At 36.9% G+C, this 22,307-nt stretch overlaps 1 protein-coding gene across 2 annotated transcripts in view; it reads right to left on the reverse strand.

Moving 5' to 3' along the window:
* Nucleotides 1-17,862: 17,862 nt before the first annotated feature.
* Nucleotides 17,863-22,307, reverse strand: part of LOC108280618 (ephrin type-B receptor 1-B) — a 380,602-nt gene continuing 376,157 nt past the window's right edge. For both annotated transcript variants that reach the window (XM_017495793.3, XM_017495792.3), the window contains exon 16: nucleotides 17,863-20,804. In XM_017495793.3, coding sequence (XP_017351282.1) covers nucleotides 20,696-20,804 — 109 coding nt within the window. In that variant the 3' untranslated portion in view covers nucleotides 17,863-20,695. The remainder of the gene's footprint in view (nucleotides 20,805-22,307) is intronic.

A 22,307-nucleotide genomic window follows, 5' to 3' on the forward strand; every position in this document is an offset into this window, starting at 1 on the left:
CCAAATAGTAACATATACATATATGACATTCTACCAATTATATATGACATTATCTCCTTACTCTCATGCTTCAAGAAATCATTTAAGGAACACACACATACCACACAAGACATATTTTGGCTGTTGTTAAATACACTCCTAATAATCAGCCACAATAATCATACTAGTAATATTATACTAATGCATGCTAAATAAATTATTCAATTGGTGACAACTTAGTGGTTATAAGCATGATAGTTACAAAAGAAAACATGGCAGAAAATAGGTCATTGCAGTTGGTTTAATGATGTAGTAATATTCACAGTGTTTGCCTCTACCCACTATATGGAGTGCTCTAGTTTGGGATATGTATATTTTAAGAGCACAGGGTGAACTTTGTGTTCCTGGTACAAAAAATGTCTCATTTCCTTTCTTCCTGAGGTTATCAACTTTACTGTTGAGGGTCATTGTATTTTATCTTTTGGGTGAGCCATCTGGTATTGGCCCAAAGGCCTAAATCACTGGATTTGACAGAGGTTTCTTTTGTTGAGATGGATCAGTTCTGGCTCATGGATGTAACTAGCTGAGATTTGGCTGATGGTAATTAACTTGACTCCGCAGTGTCTATGAGTGAAGATTAATTGCTTTATGATTCCTATGGCTAACTGAGTGAAGTTAGTTTGTAACATTTAGTCCAGAGATTTATGTTGTGTTTTCTGGATGAGAGGGTCCATTGTTTTATGGTTCTATTTCGTGGGTCAAATATGCTGCTTGTATGTTGAGGTCCTACACAAGCTGTACTAGATGTTGACATTTTAACCATTTTGCTGTTTAAATAGAGATTTTAAGTGAATAATATTTCAATATGATAATCTCAATGAGAAAAGTATTTGTTCTCTGCATTGTTTATCCATTCATTCTCTGCTGACACAGTTATTATTTTTGTTTGTTTGAATTCATCTTAGAAAGATGAATTGCATGGGGGTCATGGTGGCTTAGTGGTTAGCACTTTTTTTACCTTGCACCTCCAGTTCTGGGGGTTCAATTCCCATCTCAGCCCTGTTTACATGTTTTCCTTGTGCTTCGGGGGTTTGCTCCAGGTATTCCAGTTTCCTCCCCAGTTGAAAGACGTGTTGTAGGCTGACTGGCATTTCCAAATTGTCCATAGTGTGTGAATGGCGGTGTGAGTGTGTGTACAATTGTGCCCTGCGATGGGTTGGCACCCTGTCAAGGGTGTTCCGTGCCCCAAGTCCCTTGGGATAGGCTCCAGGCTCCCCACGACCCTGTGTAGGATAAGCGGTATGGAAAATGGATGGATAGAAGTTGAATTGCATGTACACTCTTTTGTGCTGGCAAAAACACTCGCAGTTAACATGCATGTCACAATTAAATTGCTAACTGTGCCAAAATTCTCAAAGAGATACAAATTGGCACATTTCTAACAGTTTCTACAGCATTACACAATGGAGGCTCTGCATTTGCAGCTGCAGTAGTATTCTTTTTTCCCCCCAACAAGTTCAACTGTATTTAGGCTAATTTAGAATGGTCATTCATCCAGAATAATTTACAAAAATGAAAACCATTACTAGAACCTTTTGCTCCCTGTGGTATTACAACACATGGGTTACTGCAGAGCTCCAATTAAGCCCAGAAAAAACTGATAAAATGTTTCTTTGTTGGAAATTAGATTAGATATTTTGAGATGGGGCATAAAAAGTATTTTTCATTTGAAATAATGTACCTTTTAATGCTTTCAGCTGCCAACTTTATAACACCACTTGGGTTGTTAGCCATCACTCTGAAAAAAAAGGAGAGCCTAAAGAAATTTCAAGACTGTCATTTCTCAGCAGACGGAGAATCCATCTGATTATGCCCCCTGACATTTAAAACAAATCAGTGACATTAAGCTAATTTCAGAGGTCCTCACTTGGCTTCTGTGTGTAATATACATTCATCATATACCCTCTTTTTCCCAAGCAATGCCAATCTGTATCTATATCAGCACCAGTATAAGTCATTTAAGGGATTTTGGGATTAAAACTACAAAAATAGGATTAAATTTTAGTCATACTGTTAATACATATACAGGAGGCTCCGAAAGTCTGGGATTCTTTTTTTTTTTTTTTTTTTTCATTTTGGAAAAATTGGAAATAAACAGGTTTTAGAATTTTGAAATATTTAAAACAAAGAAAGTAAATATTCAATATTTTGAATATTTATTATTCAAGATTCTGCACTATTTCTAGGTTCCTATTTAAATGATTGTAAAAAGGTTGCTGTAAATTCATCCAGCTGCCAGTAAGTTACTGTAAAAGTGTTTACAGTATTTTTACTGTGTTTTTACTGTTTTAATTTACAATATTAAGACTGTGTTTCAATTAGTTTAGCTTCCTTTGCTTTAAACAAAATTCACATTTTTTTATCTGTAAAAAACAATCCAGTTGCAGAACCCCATATATATATATATATATATATATATATATATATATATATATATATATATATATATATATATATATATATATATATAGAGAGAGAGAGAGAGAGAGAGAGAGAGAGAGAGAGAGAGAGAGAGAGAGAGAGAGAGGGATTCAGGCTGATACTATCTATTTCTTTGTACTCTTTCCAGATTTCTGGCTGATCTGTGACTTTGATTGGCATTTGTTGCTATCACGGTTGATCCTCAGAATGAGCCTGCACGCACAAGAAAAAATACATTATTTATCAAACCAGTGTTTTCCCAAATGTCACATCTTGGTGCTTTATGCATTTTAATGTCAATAAAAGCATTATATACTATACACAAATCTGAATGCACCTACAGGAAAGTACATAAATAGTTGATAATCAGTCCCATTCAAATCATTAAAGCGTCATCCATTAGCACAAAATGTATTTTGGGTTACCTATTGCTGAAACCCTTATTTGGACAAAATGTCAGCATTTAAATTTTCCACCAGGTGGTGGAAATCTGGTACCTAACCCATCCATCCCTCCATCCGTCCGTACATACTGTGCATACATACATGCTTATACTGGGTGTGAGGCAGGGTACACCTGGATGGGTCACCAGTCTATACGTATAAAATAAAAATTTGTATTAAAATCAACATATATTAAAATATATTGAATCAACATTAATGGCCAAGGATGTGTACACATACAAGGAATTTGGCTCAGTTTTTTTCATTCCTCACAATGTACACAAGAATATGTATATTACATTTGATCAATCAAATGGATATTTTATTGGATAAACAATTACCATATTTTCTCAGATAATGGCCGGGGGGCGTGAGCCAATTATGAATATAAATTATGCTATAAAATATTAGAGTGATGGACTTTACTATAAAAAAAACAAACTATATTCAGTTAAATCTTATTTTGACAAGAGACAAGTCACACTGTCATATGACAATTGGAGTTATCCTGCTTTTGAATTACAAACCTCTAAAAGAACGCCAGCATATTGGTCGCCTCTTCCTGGTAATGCATATTGAATATATGGTAGCAGTCAAATAGGACAGCTAGCAGTGATGAAAGATCTGTTATCTCTTGCAGCTGGATGAACACTCTGCCCTCTATAGTCACCATCCATGTTTTTGCTTAGAGAACAGAATCCCCTGTAACACACATTGGCACAGCAGCTTTTGTTGTTATACCCTATGGTCAGCTTTTAGGTAAAAACTACAATACCATAACATGACTTATGACTAACTGTCACATATCAAAGAGGGAACTCTGGACTTCATTTCCCAGCAGCCACTGCACCATACTCATCAGTGTCTTATGACCACCTGCACCTGATTTACGTTTCGGTTAATGAGCACACTGGTATATATATATATATATATATATATATATATATATATATATATATATATATATATATATATATATATATATATATATATATCTCACTGTTTGCATTGCTTTCTTTGTCTTACATATCGTCCTTCTATGCTTTTATCCACGCTTCCATGTGTAGTTTTTGCCACACTATTTTGCCTCGTGTTATTGTGTCTTTGTATTTTGTTTGTTTGTTTGTTTTTTTGTTTGTTTATTAAATGTTTGAAGATCTGCGAATGTGTTCAGATGACACTCACATAGATTTGATCTAAAATGGATCATAAGGTTTTGCACAAACTTGTGGAGTCCGTGCCAGCCATTAAAGCAAAAAGCAGAATACCAAATACTAAGAAACTCCGAAATTCATGTAAATATTTAAAAGATTTTCTACTCTGCATTCTACTAAGTTGTTGTCAATAATATAATTTGTAATGGAAATTGTTGCATTAAATAATAAAATAATGCAAAATTGAAGCTTTTTCACCAGTGGTCTCAGACTTTTTAACTCTACTGTAGATGTGTTTACTTTGTTTTGTGTTTCAGTCTCTATATACAAACGGAATATTCAAATCCTTACAGATAGTGGATGGAAAACATGAAACCTTAAACATTGTTAGATATATATGGTTGTTATATAAATTTCCAATTTCCTGATGTAAGATAGTGTACTTCCTCTTCTTCCCTCTCATCCTTGTCCTGTTGTTTCTCCTTCTCTTCAGAGCAAACACAGCCCTTTGCAGGAATTAATTAACTGAGAATACAATGGACTTGCTTTCAGAATTTCTGTGGGAAAATATTCCACCAATTTATTTTCTTTTTTCACAGAAAGAATCAAAAGCAGGGAGTGATTCTGTGTGCACTCAGTCAGGGGATTAGAAACAGCAGGGGGAACAGAGGTAGGGTGCCCTAACAATCCTAACAGAAAACTCCAGACTCTGTGTTGTTCATCATGATTGACCTTTTCCATCTGACATTGTTAGATGTTCCTAAAGTGCTTCACCTAGCAAGGGCTTTCCTTTAAATTGAAAATCAATACAAAAACATTTTAATTGCTCACAGTGGAGCATTGATACACAGCACTACAGCAAAAAAAAAAAAAAAAATGTAAATGTACTATTAACTTTTGGCTGAACAAATTTTTCAAGGTTGGTAGTTAGAACTACCAGAGGAATATAAATTTTATTTTTGCCTGTTTTCCTTATAGATTTTGTATTGTTTGATGAGACCTACGGTATTTAAATGGACTGCAACATATCAGTGGTCTCTCAAAAATGGGCATGAGAACACTATGCATGAGATACAAAAAGGGAAAAAACAGCAAACCATAAAGTAACCATAACAAGTACTGTACGTACTGTACATACACCATAACATTAAGTCCCAGGATGTAACAGTGTGAATGTGAATAATAAATGCATATAGGATCAACCTTGAATAAACCTTTTACTTGTATAAAAATGTTCTTGTGAATTTATCTGTATAAATGATTAATTACCCTTCACAGGGACACCACACAATTTGGTTTCCTAGTGTAATTAACTGTAAAGTAAAATAAACAGTTTCAGCTGAAATTCACAGACATTTGGCAGTGTGTGATTCGCTGGTTTACAGTATAACAGTAGTGGTATGTATTGTATCTATAGCCATAAAGTAAAGTAAGTTTCATATTTCTGATATCTTTATAAATACTTACATTATGTGACTGACCTATCAGAAGTACACTGAGCTACAAGGTTATGATGAATGTAAGTCAACAAAAAACTTTTTTAAGTCAAAATTGATGAAAGCAGCCTTTATGATAGCTAATGCTTTCATAAACCTTTATACAGGTTTATATATGTCCATTATCCACCATTCTTCTGTTGTTATATTAAAACTGTGATAGTTAATGATCTGACTTTATGTTTCTAATGCCAATTTAATTTAAGTTTAATAAACCTTTCAACTGTGAACAACTTAATATATGGTCTATGTACTAATCTCAAGTATATACTTTAAGATATATTTAAGAACATGTACTAGGCCTACTTACTGTAGGTAAAAGCAAGGCATATACACTATATGGACAAAGGTTTGTGAACACCTGACTGTCACACTCATATGTGGTTCTTCCCCAAACTGTTGCCACAATGTTGGAAGCACATAATTATCTATAATGTCTTTGTATGCTGTAGCATTAATTTTTTCCTTTAATGGAACTAAGGAGCTCAAACCTGTTCCAACATGACAATGCCTCCTGTGCACAAAGTGAGGTCCATAAAGACATGTTTTGCCAAGGTTGGTATGGAAGAACTCTGACCTCAACCTCACTGAACACCTTTGGGATGATCTGGAATGCCAACTGTGCCAAAGATCTCCTCGCTTGGCATCAGTGCCTGACCTCACTAATGCTCTTGTGGTTTGGAGTGTGGCTGTGGTAAATCCCAAAAAAATCTTGTGACAAGACTTCCCAGAAGGGCAGAGGTTATTATAACAGAAACGGGGGACTAAATCTAGGATGTTGAAAAAACACATACAGTTGAGGTCACAAGTTTACATACATTTTGCAGAATCTGCTAAATGTTAATCATAAAAATTGCATTTGTTTTTTTATTTAGTACTGCCCTTAATAAGCTATTTCACATAACATATGTTTACATATTGCCCACAAGACACAATAATGACTGTATTTACACAAATTAACCAGTTAAAAAATTTTATACGATGTGTAGTTACCTGTTTTTATTTGTTTAAAGATCTTTTTTTTTTCATTTAGTATTGCCCTTCAGAAGCTACATAAGATATTTACATGTTTCCCAGAAGACAAAATAATAACAATTTACACTGATCATCCTGTTCAACATTTCACACACCCCTGGCTCTTAATGTATCATTTTGCCTTCTTGAGCATCAGTGAATGTTTGTACCTTTTGTAATAATTGTGTATGAATCCCTCAGTTGTCCTCAGTGTGAACAATGGATCTCAAAATCATATAGCCACTATTGGAAAGGGGTCAAATATGCAGAATATGCTAGAAAAAACAAAGAATGTGCAGGACCTGGAGGATTTTTCTGAAAAACAGTGGGCAGTTTAACTGCTCAGGACAAACAAGGGACCCATGACCAACTATTGCAAAATATAAAAACAGTCATTGATCATCCAGATAACAACACACAGAATTAAGAATCAAGCATATGTCAATTTTTGAACTGGTTCATTTGTGTAATTAGGCTAGTATTGTCTGTTATGTGAAAAAGCTTATTCAGGGCAGTACTAAATTAAAACAAAATGCTTTTTTTTATCATGTCTCTTTTTAATAGAAAATTATTAACATTTTGCAGATTCGGCAAGGTGTATGTAAACTTATGACCTCAACTGAATGAGTGTGATGGTCAGGTTGGCCATATAGTCCATTTTAATCAGTTGTGGTTTGTGTGTGCTAACTGTGGGATCAGAAAGCTGTTGGCCTTCCTCTGTCACTCTCTAATCACTTATTTTCTCAATGACAAATGACAGGCCTCACCATGCCAACTGCTGCTATATTCCCCTGGACAAAACAATAACACCGTGACCAAAGGGGAAGACTGTCATGCGCTTTCACTCTCTCACCCAATCTGTTTCTGTTTACCACTCAGTCTTTCTCCATCTCTGCTCTAAATGAATCAGTGGCCCTGCAGGTGCCTACATCTCCCCTGAAACAATAATTTCTACCTCACAGAAGATTGCTTTGGTAATTATATGTATCATACTTAAATTTGATCAACTCTGCCATGGGCTGCAGTCTCATGTAAACAAGGGTTTTGGCATTTAGTGCTTACATGGACGGCAGGAAACATATTATCGTAATGCCTTTTATTTTAAATTTTCATTACATTTTTGCATAAATAGCGTGGATCAAAGATCAGACAGGTAGCATCAAGCAATAATATTCATAATCAAAAATGAAAACAGGTGAGGAGATAGGGAACCAGCAAACCAGGAAAGATGAAACACAGAAACAAGAATGCTAAATGCACCGTAAGACTGACAAAACACAGATACAGCAGGGTAAATAGGCAAACTATACAAGGGATAAGAGCAAACAGGTGAACACAATGGGTAACAGACCAATGATAGGACAGGGACAAAGTCAGGAAAAAAAGGCACATGAAGAATGAATGACAAGTGTAACCAGTATTCACCACACTCTGAACAGTGCTGTGCATTGAGTGGGAAATTTGTGACACTAGTATTTTGAGAAAAACATCATAAAATAAACATTTTTCTGTTTTTTTTATTTTCTAGGGAAGTATGATTAGGTACTTGTATTGAATTATAAAATGAACATTGAAAAGCATGCTGCATTATTGTACACAAATTTATTTTGGATAATAAGTTTCCAAAGAATGCAATTCTGGTGAAATTCCCCTTCAATGTCCAGTATGCTTCCAAAATTTGTGTCAAATAGATTACGAAATGGAACCCTGACCACATAAACAATGGTATGTCCCAAAACCATGTGACCAAAATCAATTTCTTTAGTAGCAAATATTTTGAACACATTTTAGTGAGTCTTCTTTCTTCATTTTAATATGTTATAAATTATATTGCACAATTAAAGACTAGATTAATTTTTTAGAAATTTTTTAAAAAATTTTCATGAATACCTTAGTAAAACAACACTTTTTTTCTTTTTTTATTAGCCTGACAGGAAAATGCTGAAATAGATAGAAAGGGTGGGTAACATAGTTGAACAGTAATATGGATGTACACAGAGCAGTATATGTTATAATAATAATAATAATAATAATAATAATAATAATAATAATAATAATAATATATTAATTATACCAATATGACAACACAGTTTAATGCCCTCGTATGTGTCTTGTTTTTGTTTCCCCTAATTAATGAATAAATTATATACTATGCCACATATGAATTATTACATTGTTAAGAAAGAGACACAATATATTAAAGGAACTTAAAGTGAGTGAAACAGCAGGAGGCTTGGCGTTAAAACAGACAGCAAGGATAGGTAAATACAGTAAAAGCTTTGAGTAAGATGTAGTAAATAAGAAGAGAAGAGTGCAGTGGAGGGAAGCACAACAACAGGGCAGAGAAAGAAAGCGAATGGCACAAACATTAGTTACTCCACCAGAGAGATGAATTGTTCATTATTGTTTATTACAGTATATGTGCTAAATTATTTTTATTCCTTGTGTACACAATTTAGTGGTGCTACTAAAGGAATGTTTTAAAGGAAAATTTGTTTTCAACTTTCCCTGTTTGAAATGTTGTAAAATAAACAGCATGAATATAAATAAAAATGATAAAATTGTTAATAATATGTCCAGTCAACTGTGTTACTACTCAAGCCAACAACGTCATTTAAAAATCAATGGATATGAATGCTTCTTCAGCTGTGGTATATTAAAGGTTTTAAAAATTAATCCATACAATAAAACAGCTTTATAAATATTAATTCAATTGATCAAACCTTGTTCCTACAAAAAAAGAAATATGTTACACTCCCGCTGTAGAGCGCGCGTGCACGAGCCCGAACTGTGGCATAAGGACACGTGTCTTTGTTTTGGTTTTGGTCCTCCTTCTGTTTAAACATTGGTTGATGTTCGAGGGTGTGTCTTGATTTACTCCACGTGTCTGTGTTTTAGTTTGATTGTTGTTATTATTGTTTGTTATTTAAACCCCTCGTGTTACTGTGCACTTCACGCAGTATTAAATGAGTATTTGAACCTCTGTGTGTAATGTATAGACCGCGTTTCCTGTGTTTTGTCTGCTGTGTAAAAATAAAGACGCTGATCTGCACCTGCTTCTGCTTCCACCTCCCGTTCCGTAACAGAAATCATGATTTAGTTAAAAAACCTGATATTAAACAAACCATTACAAAACTTTCTGAATAAATTCAAACCTTTTTACAGTTGAGTAGCACTTCATCAAAGTCTAAAAAAAACAAACAAAGAAAAAGCATTGCTTAACCTTGACCAGTGAACATAGTATCAAAATATCATATCATATATTTGATTGATCCATCATTAAAAAAAATACATCTTTTTAAAATGTATTTTATTTTATTTTATTATTTTACCATTTGGTAGACATTGAATATATCCTTAATTGTAGAATGACTCCTTTAGTTGTTGACTATTGGACATTGTATAGCCTTGAGTGTCGTATTGCGTAGTGGCCATTTGACAGTATCATCAGATGGCCCTTCTCAGTGTGCTATCAACCAATGAATAAGTGTGTTGAATTGATTTTGGAAGGCAGTGGAAGAGTGTGCTCTATGATTGGTTATTGACAGAGCTGGGAAAGTAAAACTGAACCAAGCAAAGGAAGTAAAAGATACTTTTGCAACAAAATGGTTGAGCAAAGCATTTCACAGATTCACGGTGGCAAGAGAACAGAGGTGCAGTAGGTTCTAATGAGAGGTTCTACCTTGCTTGTTCTGAATTGACTCCAGTGATATTGAGCAGAGCAGCACATTTGGCTGGAGAGTACTGAATGGATGAGGACTTATGTGCTTGGACAGATCTACTGAATTTCTAAATAATCCAACATTGGGCAAGTCAATTTCTCTCTCCATGTTCTCCCTATCCATCTCAAACTGTCTGCATTTCTGTAGTTTATGTAGTTTATGCATCATTCTGTTTTGGCTGTATGGCAGGAGATGGATTGTCTACTGCATTCTTTCTCTTGTTTTTGTCTCCCCCTCTTTCTTCCTGCTCTCATTCTGTCTCACTGCCCCGGTCCCCCCTCTCTGTTTCTCTCTTTCTCTCTCTCTCTCTCTCTCTCTCTCTTCCTTTTCCCGCCTCACTCCCTCTCTGGAGGCGGCATGCTGAGAAGCAATCTTCTTCAGCAGGTGATTGCTTGGTGCATTTTTATAAAGAGAGCAGACAGAGTAGAGAAATGGAAAAGAGAGAAAGAGAGAACGATCTCCTCACACCATTTACAACTTCAGGTATTTTTCTGCCATATAAAGAGTCCAATTTTTCACACATAATTCCAGGAAAAATGAAAAACATTTCAAACATGGCAAGATGCACTCGTGCTTTACGGACATTTATCCATTAGTCCTGTTCTTGAAGCATTTTATACAACCCCAATTCCAAAAAAGTTGAGTAAAATGTAAATAAAAATAGAATGTGATGATTTGCAATTCTCATAAAACCGTATACTATTCACAATAATACATAGAAAACATGTCAAATGTTTAAACTACGGAAATGTACCATTTTAAGGAAAAAATAAGGTAATTTTGAATTTTATGGCCACAACACGTCTCCAAAAAGTTGGGACAGGGCACCAAAAGCCCGGAAAAGTAAGGGTTACTAAAAAGAAACAGCTGGAGGAACATTTTGTAACTAATTAGGTTAATTGGCAATAGGTCAGTAACATGATTGGGTATAAAAAAAAGAGTATCTTAGAAAGGCAGAGTCTCTCAGAAGTAAAGATGGGATGGAATTTGCATGGAAGCATATGTTGCTCTATAACCTGTATATACCTTTCAGCATTGATGGTGCATTTTCAGATGTGCAAGCTGCCCATTCCATAGGCACTAATGCACCCCATACCATCGGAAATGCAGGCTTTTGAACTGAGAGCTAATAAAAAGCAGGGTGATTCCTCTCCTCTTTAGTCCTCTTTAGTTTAGAGGACGCAGCGTCCATGGTTTCCAAAAAGAATTTCAAATTTCGATTCATCATTTGCAGTTTTCCACTATGCATCCATTTTAAATGAGCTTTGGCCCAGAGAAGACGGCAGCATTTCTGGATCATAGTCATACATGGCTTCTTCTTTGCATGATAGAGCTTTAACCAGCATTTGTGGATGGCACAGCAAACTGTGTTCACAGACAATGAGCTCTGGAGGAGTTTCTGAGCCCATGCAATGATGTCCATTACAGAATCATGCCTGTTTTTTATGCAGTGCCACCGGAAGGCCCAAAGATCACGGGCATGCAATATTGATTTTAGCCCTTGTCCCTTGTGCAGAGATTTCTCCAGATTCTCAGAAGCTTTTGACGATATTATGTACTGTAGATCATGAGATATTCATAATCTTCACAATTTTACATTAAGGAACATTATTCTGAAATTGTTCCACAAATTGTGGATGCAGTTTTTCGCAGATTGGTGAACCTCTGCCCATGTTTACTTAAGAAAGACTCTGCCTCTCTAAGATTCTCTTTTTATACCAAATCATGTTACTGGCCTGTTGCCAATTAACCTCCAGCTGTTTCTTTTCAGTAACACATACTTTTCCAGCCTTTTGTTGCCCCCACCCCAACTTTTTTGAGATGTGTTGCAGCCATCAAATTTAAAATTACCACATTTTTTCTTAAAATTGTACATTTCCTCAGTTTAAACATTTGATATGTTTTCTATGTTCTATTGTAAATAACATATGAGTTTATGACATTTGCAAATCATTGCATTCTGTTTTTATTTACAGTGTACACAGCATCCCAACTTTTTTGGCATTGGGGTTATACATTTCCTTCCTGAGCCCTGTGCATGTACTCTGTTAAGTTTAATTATATCCCTTAAGATAACACATCAGTTAAAGCAAAGAGTTTTCCAACGCCAGCCATGTGCTAAATCACCCCCAATAAATAGCCATTAAACATGCATAATTGACAATTAGTGCAATGGTGGGGGTAAGATTATAGCATTTTCGTAACCTGGCATTGATTTCTCCCATTAGCAATGCTGGCGTGAAAAATGACCTGTCACAATGCATAAAAATGGCCATGGTTCTGGATAATAGAATTAAAGAAGAAACAGTGGGAGAAGAAAGAAAGTTAAGCACCCTGAAAATGCGGTGGGAGTGTGGAGAAGTTTTAAGATACTTTCTTTCCTCACATAATGATTCAAGGTGCTTTCATATGCATATGCAGGATTAGTTTGTTTGAATCGAACCCTGGAGTGTTTTCTACCTTTGTGTGGTTAATTTAGGTTTTTGAGAAACACAGCAGTCGTACAAACCAAAAATAAACAGTCTGAGCAAAATCTCTTTATCTCTCCTGTTTCAAGTGAAGTCTATCGCTCAGGTGATTTTTGTGATTTCTATGCATGCCTGGTATAGCTTTGTTTCCTTTTTCTATTGCCTTTTTTTCATTCATTTCTTTTAATTACATACAGTGTGAAACTAAGTCAAACTAAATAAAACAAAAAAAAGTATCAATTTCACTCTGTTTCAAACTCAAATAATGGACTGATAGATGTGAAAGTACACAGAGATATGGGTGGAACAGTATGTTGTCACTACTCCAGTCAATACTCCATATAAGTAAAGACAGAATATAAAATGCTCTTTAGTTTTTTAGTGAACCAGAATCTCTTGATTTAAGATCAAGCTGTACTTTTATTACTACATTATTAAAGCACTTTGAAAGCACACTGTATTCAATGGCAATGCTCATTCTTCAGTGAGAACATGCTGCTTTGTACCATTTCCAAGATTCCAAGATAAAAAGAAAAGTTCTGCTGCGATAAAGCATTTTATAAAAACCCATCTAAATGACAAGAGTGTGATGTTTTTAAAGAAACAAAGAATGTGATTGTTGAGATAAAGCTTTTCTTTTCTGCATTGCAATCTGAGAAAGTGCACTGAGATTATGAGTATTCATTATATGTGTATCAGCTATGCTGAAACAGAAAAGCTCCCCATTTTATTGTAAGTACTGTGTTATGCAAATGTGCGTATGTGCATGGAAACTATCTGCAATCATACTACAGTGCTTTACTATTCTGGCATATGGTAGTAGAGCTGGTTGATATGGAAAGAAAATGTAAAAGTTATTAAAGTCTATCAGTATGTAAGATGAACCCTTATTTTGTCTACTCATTTATTCTTTGGCCTTGGGAACTGTGAAATCGTGTTTTCATCTCTATCAATATTTTGATTTTGGACTGAGATGTCACTGCCTTAATTTGCAACAAACCTCTTCAGAACATGGAACCTCACTATCTAGCTGAGTCTGGTCAGTTACAACACTGGCACAACTGCACACCTATCTAAGACAACAACAGTTAGCCCTTACCTTTCCTGGTTGGTAACTGTTGCACAGTAGGGGAACTCTAGCTAATTGGCAATGACCAAAATGGATGGGAAAAAAGAAAGTAAATTATAAAAAAAAAAAAAAGGGCAAAAGTCAATCCATATATGTGAACATTCAGTTAGTACAGTATCAGAATCACAAAGAGACAGCAACAATTTTAATATTTATATTTACTCAACCAAAGTGACTTACAATTGAGGCAGGATACAAAGAGCAGTTAGGGATGTAAGAGTCTTGCTCAGGGACCCAACCATGCCAACTTGGTGGTGCTGAGACTGCACAACCTTCTGACCAGTCATCTAAAATTAATGAGCCACCATTTCCTGTCTAAATATAGCTATTTTCCCTTGACACCATTTTAATGACAAGCCCCAAAGCAGCCAAACTCAGTTTGCAGTAATGTGAATGTATAGTAAAGAGTTGCAACAAGCTGCAATGAAACTACCAACAATATTATATTTTCAGAAATGATGGTGACAAAATAAGTGAGTAAATAAATAAATAAATTTAGTCACTCAGCTCTATTCAATATGTGGTATTTGACAAAGCTAATTTCTCTCACACACTGTCTAGCTGCGTCTGAAATTGCGTACTACCCTACTACACATTAGGTGAAAAGTTGTATGCCAGAGGGGTAGTATGTCTGAAACTCAGTAGAAGAGAAGCAGTAGGGGAGAAATACCTGAATGGTGTACTGCTCCTGGTGAGACTTTGCAGAATGCAACCGATGGTCAATACGCAAGTCAAAAATCCCATCATGCAATGGGACTGGTGCGGACAAGCTCAAAAAAAAAAAGACAAAAGACAGCTCATATGCTTTTTTAAAGTGTTAAACCTGGCTAAACAGGACTTGTTCAATAATTCCCAAATAAATTGTTAACTGGTTGAAGGTTTAAACAAGAAAACTGTTGTCACAGCATTTGAAACATTTTTCTGATCTCCATCATGCCTTAGCTGGACAAGCTAATAGCAACAAATTTACCTCATCCTGTTAACACTGCCCAGATTAAATTGCTAATTCAGTTAACTTTGCTGATGTGTATTTTGCCGTTAGTGTGGTTGCTTTAACCTGGTGGTCCCTTTAAGATTTTTGTGTTTGTGATGACATTGAAGGTCACATGACAATGCCAAAATGGCAGATGTAGTATGTCCAGGATTGTATTCATACTACACACACATACTGATATGTATGTACTGTTTCAATGGCCATACAGTAGGTACTGCATCGAATGCAGTATGTACTGTCACAGTACGCGGTTTCAGATGCAGCCTCTTTCTCTCTGATTCTGCAATGCAGTATCAACCCATAAAGTTTCCCACTGCTAGGATACCGCTTACCACACAACACTTTTTTCATTTGACACAATGACAAATTGGTTTCATTCTCAAAGCTCATTGCCTGTCAAATTAAATATACAACAAGAAAAAGAAACATTGTTCCTTTTCACCAGAATCCTTGAACACAACACATATAATACATGTGTGATTTCTGGACTACCAAGATCTTTATTGAGTTTTTTTAGTACAATATTTCTCAGAAAGATACAGTTACAAACTCTGACATACTCATCACAATAAACAGGTTTTAACTATACAGAGACACAAAGCAGGAAATGAGGGGCATTTCCTTTAAATTTATATATACATAAACGCGGGAATGAGTGTCCATGCCATGCTTCTAATGTCCACATTCATTCTCTCTCTCTCTCTCTGTCTCTCTCTCATGGTACACATGTAAAAGGACACTCTGTCTGGGTTCCACACAGTCTTCTCATCTCATGCACACACACCTACACACACACAGCCTCACACCCAGAAACTTAATCTATTCTCCTGCATTTGCCCATGTGTGTGAGCCGTGCAGGTGAACCTACAGATGTGACATACCTTGCTTTTCTGTTGGCATGCTTAAAAAGAAGCACTGGTATAAGTCTGCCAAAACTACACAGAAGTGAGTATGTGTGTGTCTACACTCCCAGCAAAGAGTTATAAAATTAGAACAAAAGAAGCAAATCCCAGTGTAACCACAACCATGTTCTCTTGGACATGAATCCATTTGCAGCACACGAGGATGAACCTCCTCTAGAAGAAACTCAACATTCCCAGCTTTTTTCTTTGTGTGTGTGTTTTTTTTTTTACTTTGGTTAAAAAAAAAAAATAAATAAAAATAAAAAAAGGATTGAAACAAGATATGATTTAAACAGAGAAACACACACTTTCATGTCCATGGATTGTAGAGACAGACCTAAAGGGACATTCTCTCAAAACAATCAAAACCATCTTTCTTATAGTCTTTAGCTTTATGTATGTACAGTATCTCACAAAAGTGAGTACACCCCTCACATTTTTGTAAATATTGAATTATATCTTTTCATGTGACAACACTGAAGAAATGACACTTTGCTACAATGTAAAGTAGTGAGTGTAAAGCTTGTATAACAGTGTAAATTTGCTGTCCCCTCAAAATACCTCAACACACAGCCATTAATGTCTAAACCACAGGCAACAAAAGTGAGTACACCCCTAAGTGAAAATGTCCAAATTGCCCCCAAAGTGTCAATATTTTAGGTGCCACCATTATAATCCAGCACTGCCTTAAAACTCTTGGGCATGGAGTTCAGCAAAGCTTCACAGGCCGCCATTGGAGTCCTCTTCCACTCCTCCATGACGACATCATGGAGCTGGTGGATGTTAGAGACCTTCTGCTCCTCCACCTTCCATTTGAGGATGCCCCACAGATAGCTCAATAGGGTTTAGGTCTGGAGACATGCTTGGCCAGCCCATCACCTTCACCCTCAGCTTCTTTAGCAAGGCAAAAGTCATTATCATGCTGGAATACTGCCCTGCAGCCAGTCTCCAAAGGGAGGGGATCAGGCTCTGCTTCAGTATGTCACAATACATGTTGGCATTCATGGTTCCCTCAATGAACTGTAGCTCCCCAGTGCCGGCAGCACTCATGCAGCCCCAGACCATGACATTCCCACCAACATGCTTGACTGTAGGCAAGACACACTTGTCTTTGTACTCCTCACCTGTTTGCCGCCACACACACTTGACACCATCTGAACCAAATAAGTTTATCTTGGTCTTATCAGACCACGGGACATGGTTCCAGTAATCCATGTCATTAGTCTGCTTGTCTTCAGGCTTTCTTGTGCATCATCTTTAGAAGAGGCCTCCTTCTGGGACAACAGCCATGCAGACCAATTTGATGCAGTGTGCGGCATATGGTCTGAGCACTGACGGGGTGACCCCCCACCCCTTCAACCTCTGCAGCAATGCTGGCAGCACTTATACGTCTATTTCCCAAAGACAACCTTTGCATATGACGCTGAGCATGTGCACTCAACTTCTTTAGTCGACCATGGCGAGGCCTATTCTGAGTGGAACCTGTCCTGTTAAACTGCTGTATGGTCTTGGCCACCGTGCTGCAGCTCAGTGTCAGGGTCTTAGCAATCTTCTTATAGCCTAGGCCATGTTTATGTAGAGCAACAATCCTTTTTTTCAGATCCTCAGAGAGTTCTTTGCCTTGAGGTGCCATGTTGAACTTCCAGTGACCAGTACGAGGGATTGTGAGAGCGATGACACCAAATTTAACACACCTGCTCCCCATTCACACCTGACACCTTGTAACGCTAACAAGTCACATGACACCGGGGAGGGAAAATGGCTAATTGGGCCCAATTTAGACATTTTCACTTAGGGGTGTACTCACTTCTGTTGTCAGCGGTTTAGACATTAATGGCTGTGTGTTGAGTTATTTTGAGGGGATAGCAAATTTACACTCTTACACAAGCTGTACACTCACTACTTTACATTGTAGCAAAGTGTCATTTCTTCAGTGTTGTCACGTGAAAAGATATAATCAAATATTTACAAAAATGTGAGGGGTGTACTCACTTTTGTGAGATACTCTATGTATATACATATATATATATATATATATATATATATATATATATATATATATATATATATTAAATCGAAGCTTTATGCCAGAACGCTGCTTTTCAGATTACCACCAGATACATTAACCTGATTTAAATTGTTTGTAGCTCATCCATGATTCATGTAAAGGTTTATATTTTAAAACTCTTGTGTAGACTCAATAAAAAATTAACATTTTATGCAGACAATGCATTGAATGTGACATAATTAAGAACACATCAGACAGGCATGTGTATTTCTTTATCCCTCTTTCTTAATTGGAAACTCAATCCACCTGTCTACTGCATCCATCCACTGGCCAACCTTCTATCCAACCACTGGTTCATCCTTCCATCCAAACACCCAACCATCCATCAATGCATCCACTCCTGCACCATCCATCCATCCGTCTGAACTGTCCATTCATCTACCCAGTCTACCATCCATCCACTCATTCTTCCTTCCTTTCACCCATACATTCATTCATCTATCTATCCATCCATCCATCCATCCAGCCTTTCAAAAAATGGTTCATTCACCCCTCCACCCATCTGATAACCTACATTATATGGACAAATGTTTGTAGACACCTGTAAAGCTGCTTTGTGACAATGTCCATTGTTAAAAGTGCTATACAAATAAAACTGAATTGAATTGACCATCACAGACATGGGATATATTCTGCATTCCAATTCATCCCAAAGGTGTTCAGTGGGGTTGAGGTCAGGGCTCTGCAAGGGCCACTTCAGTTCTTCCCTAGCAACTTTTACCACTTGATCCATCCATCCATCTTTCTCTCACTCTCTCATAGCAGTCTATTACAAGTCCCTCACCACCAGAAGTGCAACAGTGGCCTATCTCTCTCTAATATCTCAGTGGCAGAGGCATCCCTGTCCTGTTTTTCAGCACTGGAACTGAAAGAGGAAGAATATGAAGAAAAGGTGCTCTCTAAATACACATGCATTGACTGCTAACACACAAGACTGTGAAAGCTCTTTCTGTGTTTTCATAAACCTCACCATTGCTAATATTGTTCACAGGAGAAGAGAGCAAGGCCTCCAGTAAGGGCAGAGAAAGAGAGAAAGAGGGAGAGAAAGAGAGAGCTTTCAGCAAACACACCCTCACTCTGAATCTTTTACTCATTAACTTCTAAACTAAAATAAAGTTTCCTTCCTCATCTCAAGCCAGCAGAATATGCCACACCCCTATTCAGAGTGTGCAAGGTCTTTCATTTTCCTCACCGTGGCAACTAAAGAAGAGAGAGCAGGACAGCACAAAGCCTGTGTGTGTGTGTGTGTGTGTGTGTGTGTGTGTGTGTGTGTGTGTGTGTGTGTGTGTGTGTGTGAGTGAGATCTCAATTATCACTTCAGGAGAATGTGTTCATTGATAGGGCACTGGACATCTGTTAGCAAAGGTTCATGCAGCTATACAGCCTAGCCACAGATGACCAGTCACTCTTTGAACCAGACTGATGTCAGAGACCTTGTGCACTAGGTTCAACAATGTTATCTGAACACATGTGGTGTTTCATGTCCCACACATTAACTGTGTGCTTGTGTGTGTGTGTGTGTGTGTGTGTATGTGAGAGAGAGAGACTCGTGGTGATCATCCTAGCACTAGCTGACTATATGCTCATCAGTTCATTGTATATGTAAACACTTGATTAGCGAATTTTGAAGACCCTGTTTTGAAGACGAACAGCAGTACAGCATATTAAACAGTGCAATAACACTAACATGGACATACCAGAGAGTTTAGGTAGCAAACACACACACACACACACACACACACACACACACACACACACACACACACACACACACACACGCACACACACACACAGCTGTCCTTAGACAACTCTGCCAAACACTTCAGCACAAACGAACAAGAGAAACCCAGAGAGGATCATAAAGAAAGGAAGAAAAAGAACATGTACAGAAGAAGAAGAAGAAGAAGAGAAAACCTGTACAGTTAAGTGTTCATCAGCATGAAAACTTCTACACTATACATCATCCAGTTTGGTAGCCTGAAGATTTCATTTGCTTTACCCTACAAGGTGTTTATACACAATTAAATCACATTTCTACAGTGTTGGCTCCAAGACAGCCACAAATCTTTGAAGATCGTCCTTTTGGGCTTTATTTAATTTCCCCAGTTTGACTACATTTAATTCCTTTTCTTGGAAGTGTTCCATGAGTCCAGTATTATCTACGCAACGCATATTGTGCCGGAGAAGGAGAAAAGTATGCACATATGTATCTGTTACAAAGCACCTTCAATATGAAGGTTTACTCCAAAGATATATTCATATTTATTTAAAGATATACACAGAGGCCGTTCAAGACGTCCTTTGGCAAAGCCAGCTGTCAGGTAGTGATGCTGGGAAGCAGAGGACTACGAGGTATAGCTGTACAGTATTTTGTTTCAATAGAAAAGAAAATGAATATGTAACAGCAACCCAAAAAAAAGAAGTACATCTGGAGGTGTTTTTTTTCTGCTTTGTAGTAGATCCTCAATTGCGCTCCCAATTTAAAAATCGTTGAGAAAAAGAAAAGAATCAGCATGATGAATCATGAGCAAACTGAAAGGGAAGAAAAAAATAGTACACATGTCCTTGGTATTAGAAACAGTTTGACTGTCTTTGCTTAAATAATAATGGCCAGATGGAAATCCTGTATGTACAGCCAGAGACAGATAAATGGACAGACAGACAGGTATCCCTGTTTTGTTTTCTCTTTACAAACACACTCATCTGTAGTGTGTATCGGCACATGTGTGTCTCTTTATCAGATCAGAATGATTGTCTCAACTCTGGCGCGCTCTGACGTGCCAGTGCTCACCCGCTCCTGCACACTAAGCAGGATGCCTGGCCCGTCAACCGGCGCCTGCTGTAGTCATGCCAGTGCTGTTGGAGACTGGCACTGGCTCATCTGCATGGTCTGCACGTTGCTCAGGATCTTCTTCTGGTGGCCAGCCAGAGTCACGCCTATCCTCAACAAGTCTCTGTCAGAAAGAATTGAGAGACAACAATTAACATATGTCAAAGCTGGTTAAAGATGAAATGGGCCTGTTTTGTGTCTGGCTATTAATTTTAAGTATTAATACGAATTCATATTATTACAGTAACAGTGACATTATACTGTACAGTATTCATATTTTTCCGCTGTATTATACACTCATTGACCAATTTATTAGGAACACCTGTACACTTGCTCATTCATGCAATCATCCAATCACATGGCAGCAGTTCAATGCATAACATTATGCAGATACTGGTCAAAAGCTTCAATTAATATTCACATCAAACATCAGAATGGGGAAAATGTGATTTCAGTGGCTGTTGGTGCCAGAGGAGCTGGTTAGAGAATTTCAGAAAGTGTTGATCTCCTGGAATTTTCACACACAGCAGTCTCTAGAGTTTACACAGAATGATGCGAAAAACGAAATGAGATTTTGACGCTGATGACAGATGGAGAGGAGAGAAGCATGGCCAGACTGGTTTAAGATGACAGGAAAGCCTCAGTAACTCATATAACCACTCTTTAACTCAAATAACCACTCAAATAACTACTCAGAAAAGAATCTCAGAATGCACAAGCCAAAACGTGAGGCTGATGGGCTACAACAACAGAAAACCACATTGTGTTCCACTCCTGTAAGCCTTTGAAACTTTACAACCTGGTCTGATGATCAAAAATCATTTTCATTAGAACTACTTAACTACTTTGTTTTCTTTTATTTTCCTTCAGTCTCTCAAACACCTGTTGAAACCCTGAAAACAGCTGAAGTGTCACTTGAAACTGCTCCCTGTACATTCTAAATTCTGGATAGTCTGTTTTCAGTAAAATAAATCAATTTGAATATGTTATTTAAACCATAGCTGCTGCACTCCAGATGCCCAGCCGAAGCTAATATTCTCATGTTCTAACAGCTTTTGCATATTCATGTTAGTGTATTAAGAGCAAAGAGAGCTTAACTATATCAGGGCCTGGAACTGGGAGAACTTGTATGAACTTGGAAAGAGACACTAAATAAGCGTTTATAACTGACAGGAGAGGGTAGCTGATATTCTCTAAAATGCACAAGCAAATACAGTGAATTAGACAGAGAAAGACAAGATGGCTGTATTTACAATTAAAGAGACATTAAAAAAGGCACAGAAATAGTGAACAGGGGCATGGAGATGGACAAAGTTGGTGTACAGTTTTGTGGGTGGAAAAAAACGTGCAAACTTTATAATACTGATATATAATATAAATACACAAATACAAGGCAGTTTTACACCCACAATGTGATTTACCAAGCCTAAATGTCATTTAGAGAAAAGCAAATTAGTGTGACCAATGGGCAGATATTAAAATGGCAGAAGCCTGTTTCTGGTAGGTGAAGATAAAATTATATAATTCATTGTGTTTTAATAATGACAAGACTTAATAAGCAAATAAGAAAATGATAACAATATTAAAGGTAAATATTAATTTATGACAACATTCATTCCCTCATCTC

Source organism: Ictalurus punctatus, chromosome 20 (assembly GCF_001660625.3).
Source record: "Ictalurus punctatus breed USDA103 chromosome 20, Coco_2.0, whole genome shotgun sequence".
In the NCBI taxonomy this organism is placed as follows: domain Eukaryota; kingdom Metazoa; phylum Chordata; class Actinopteri; order Siluriformes; family Ictaluridae; genus Ictalurus; species Ictalurus punctatus.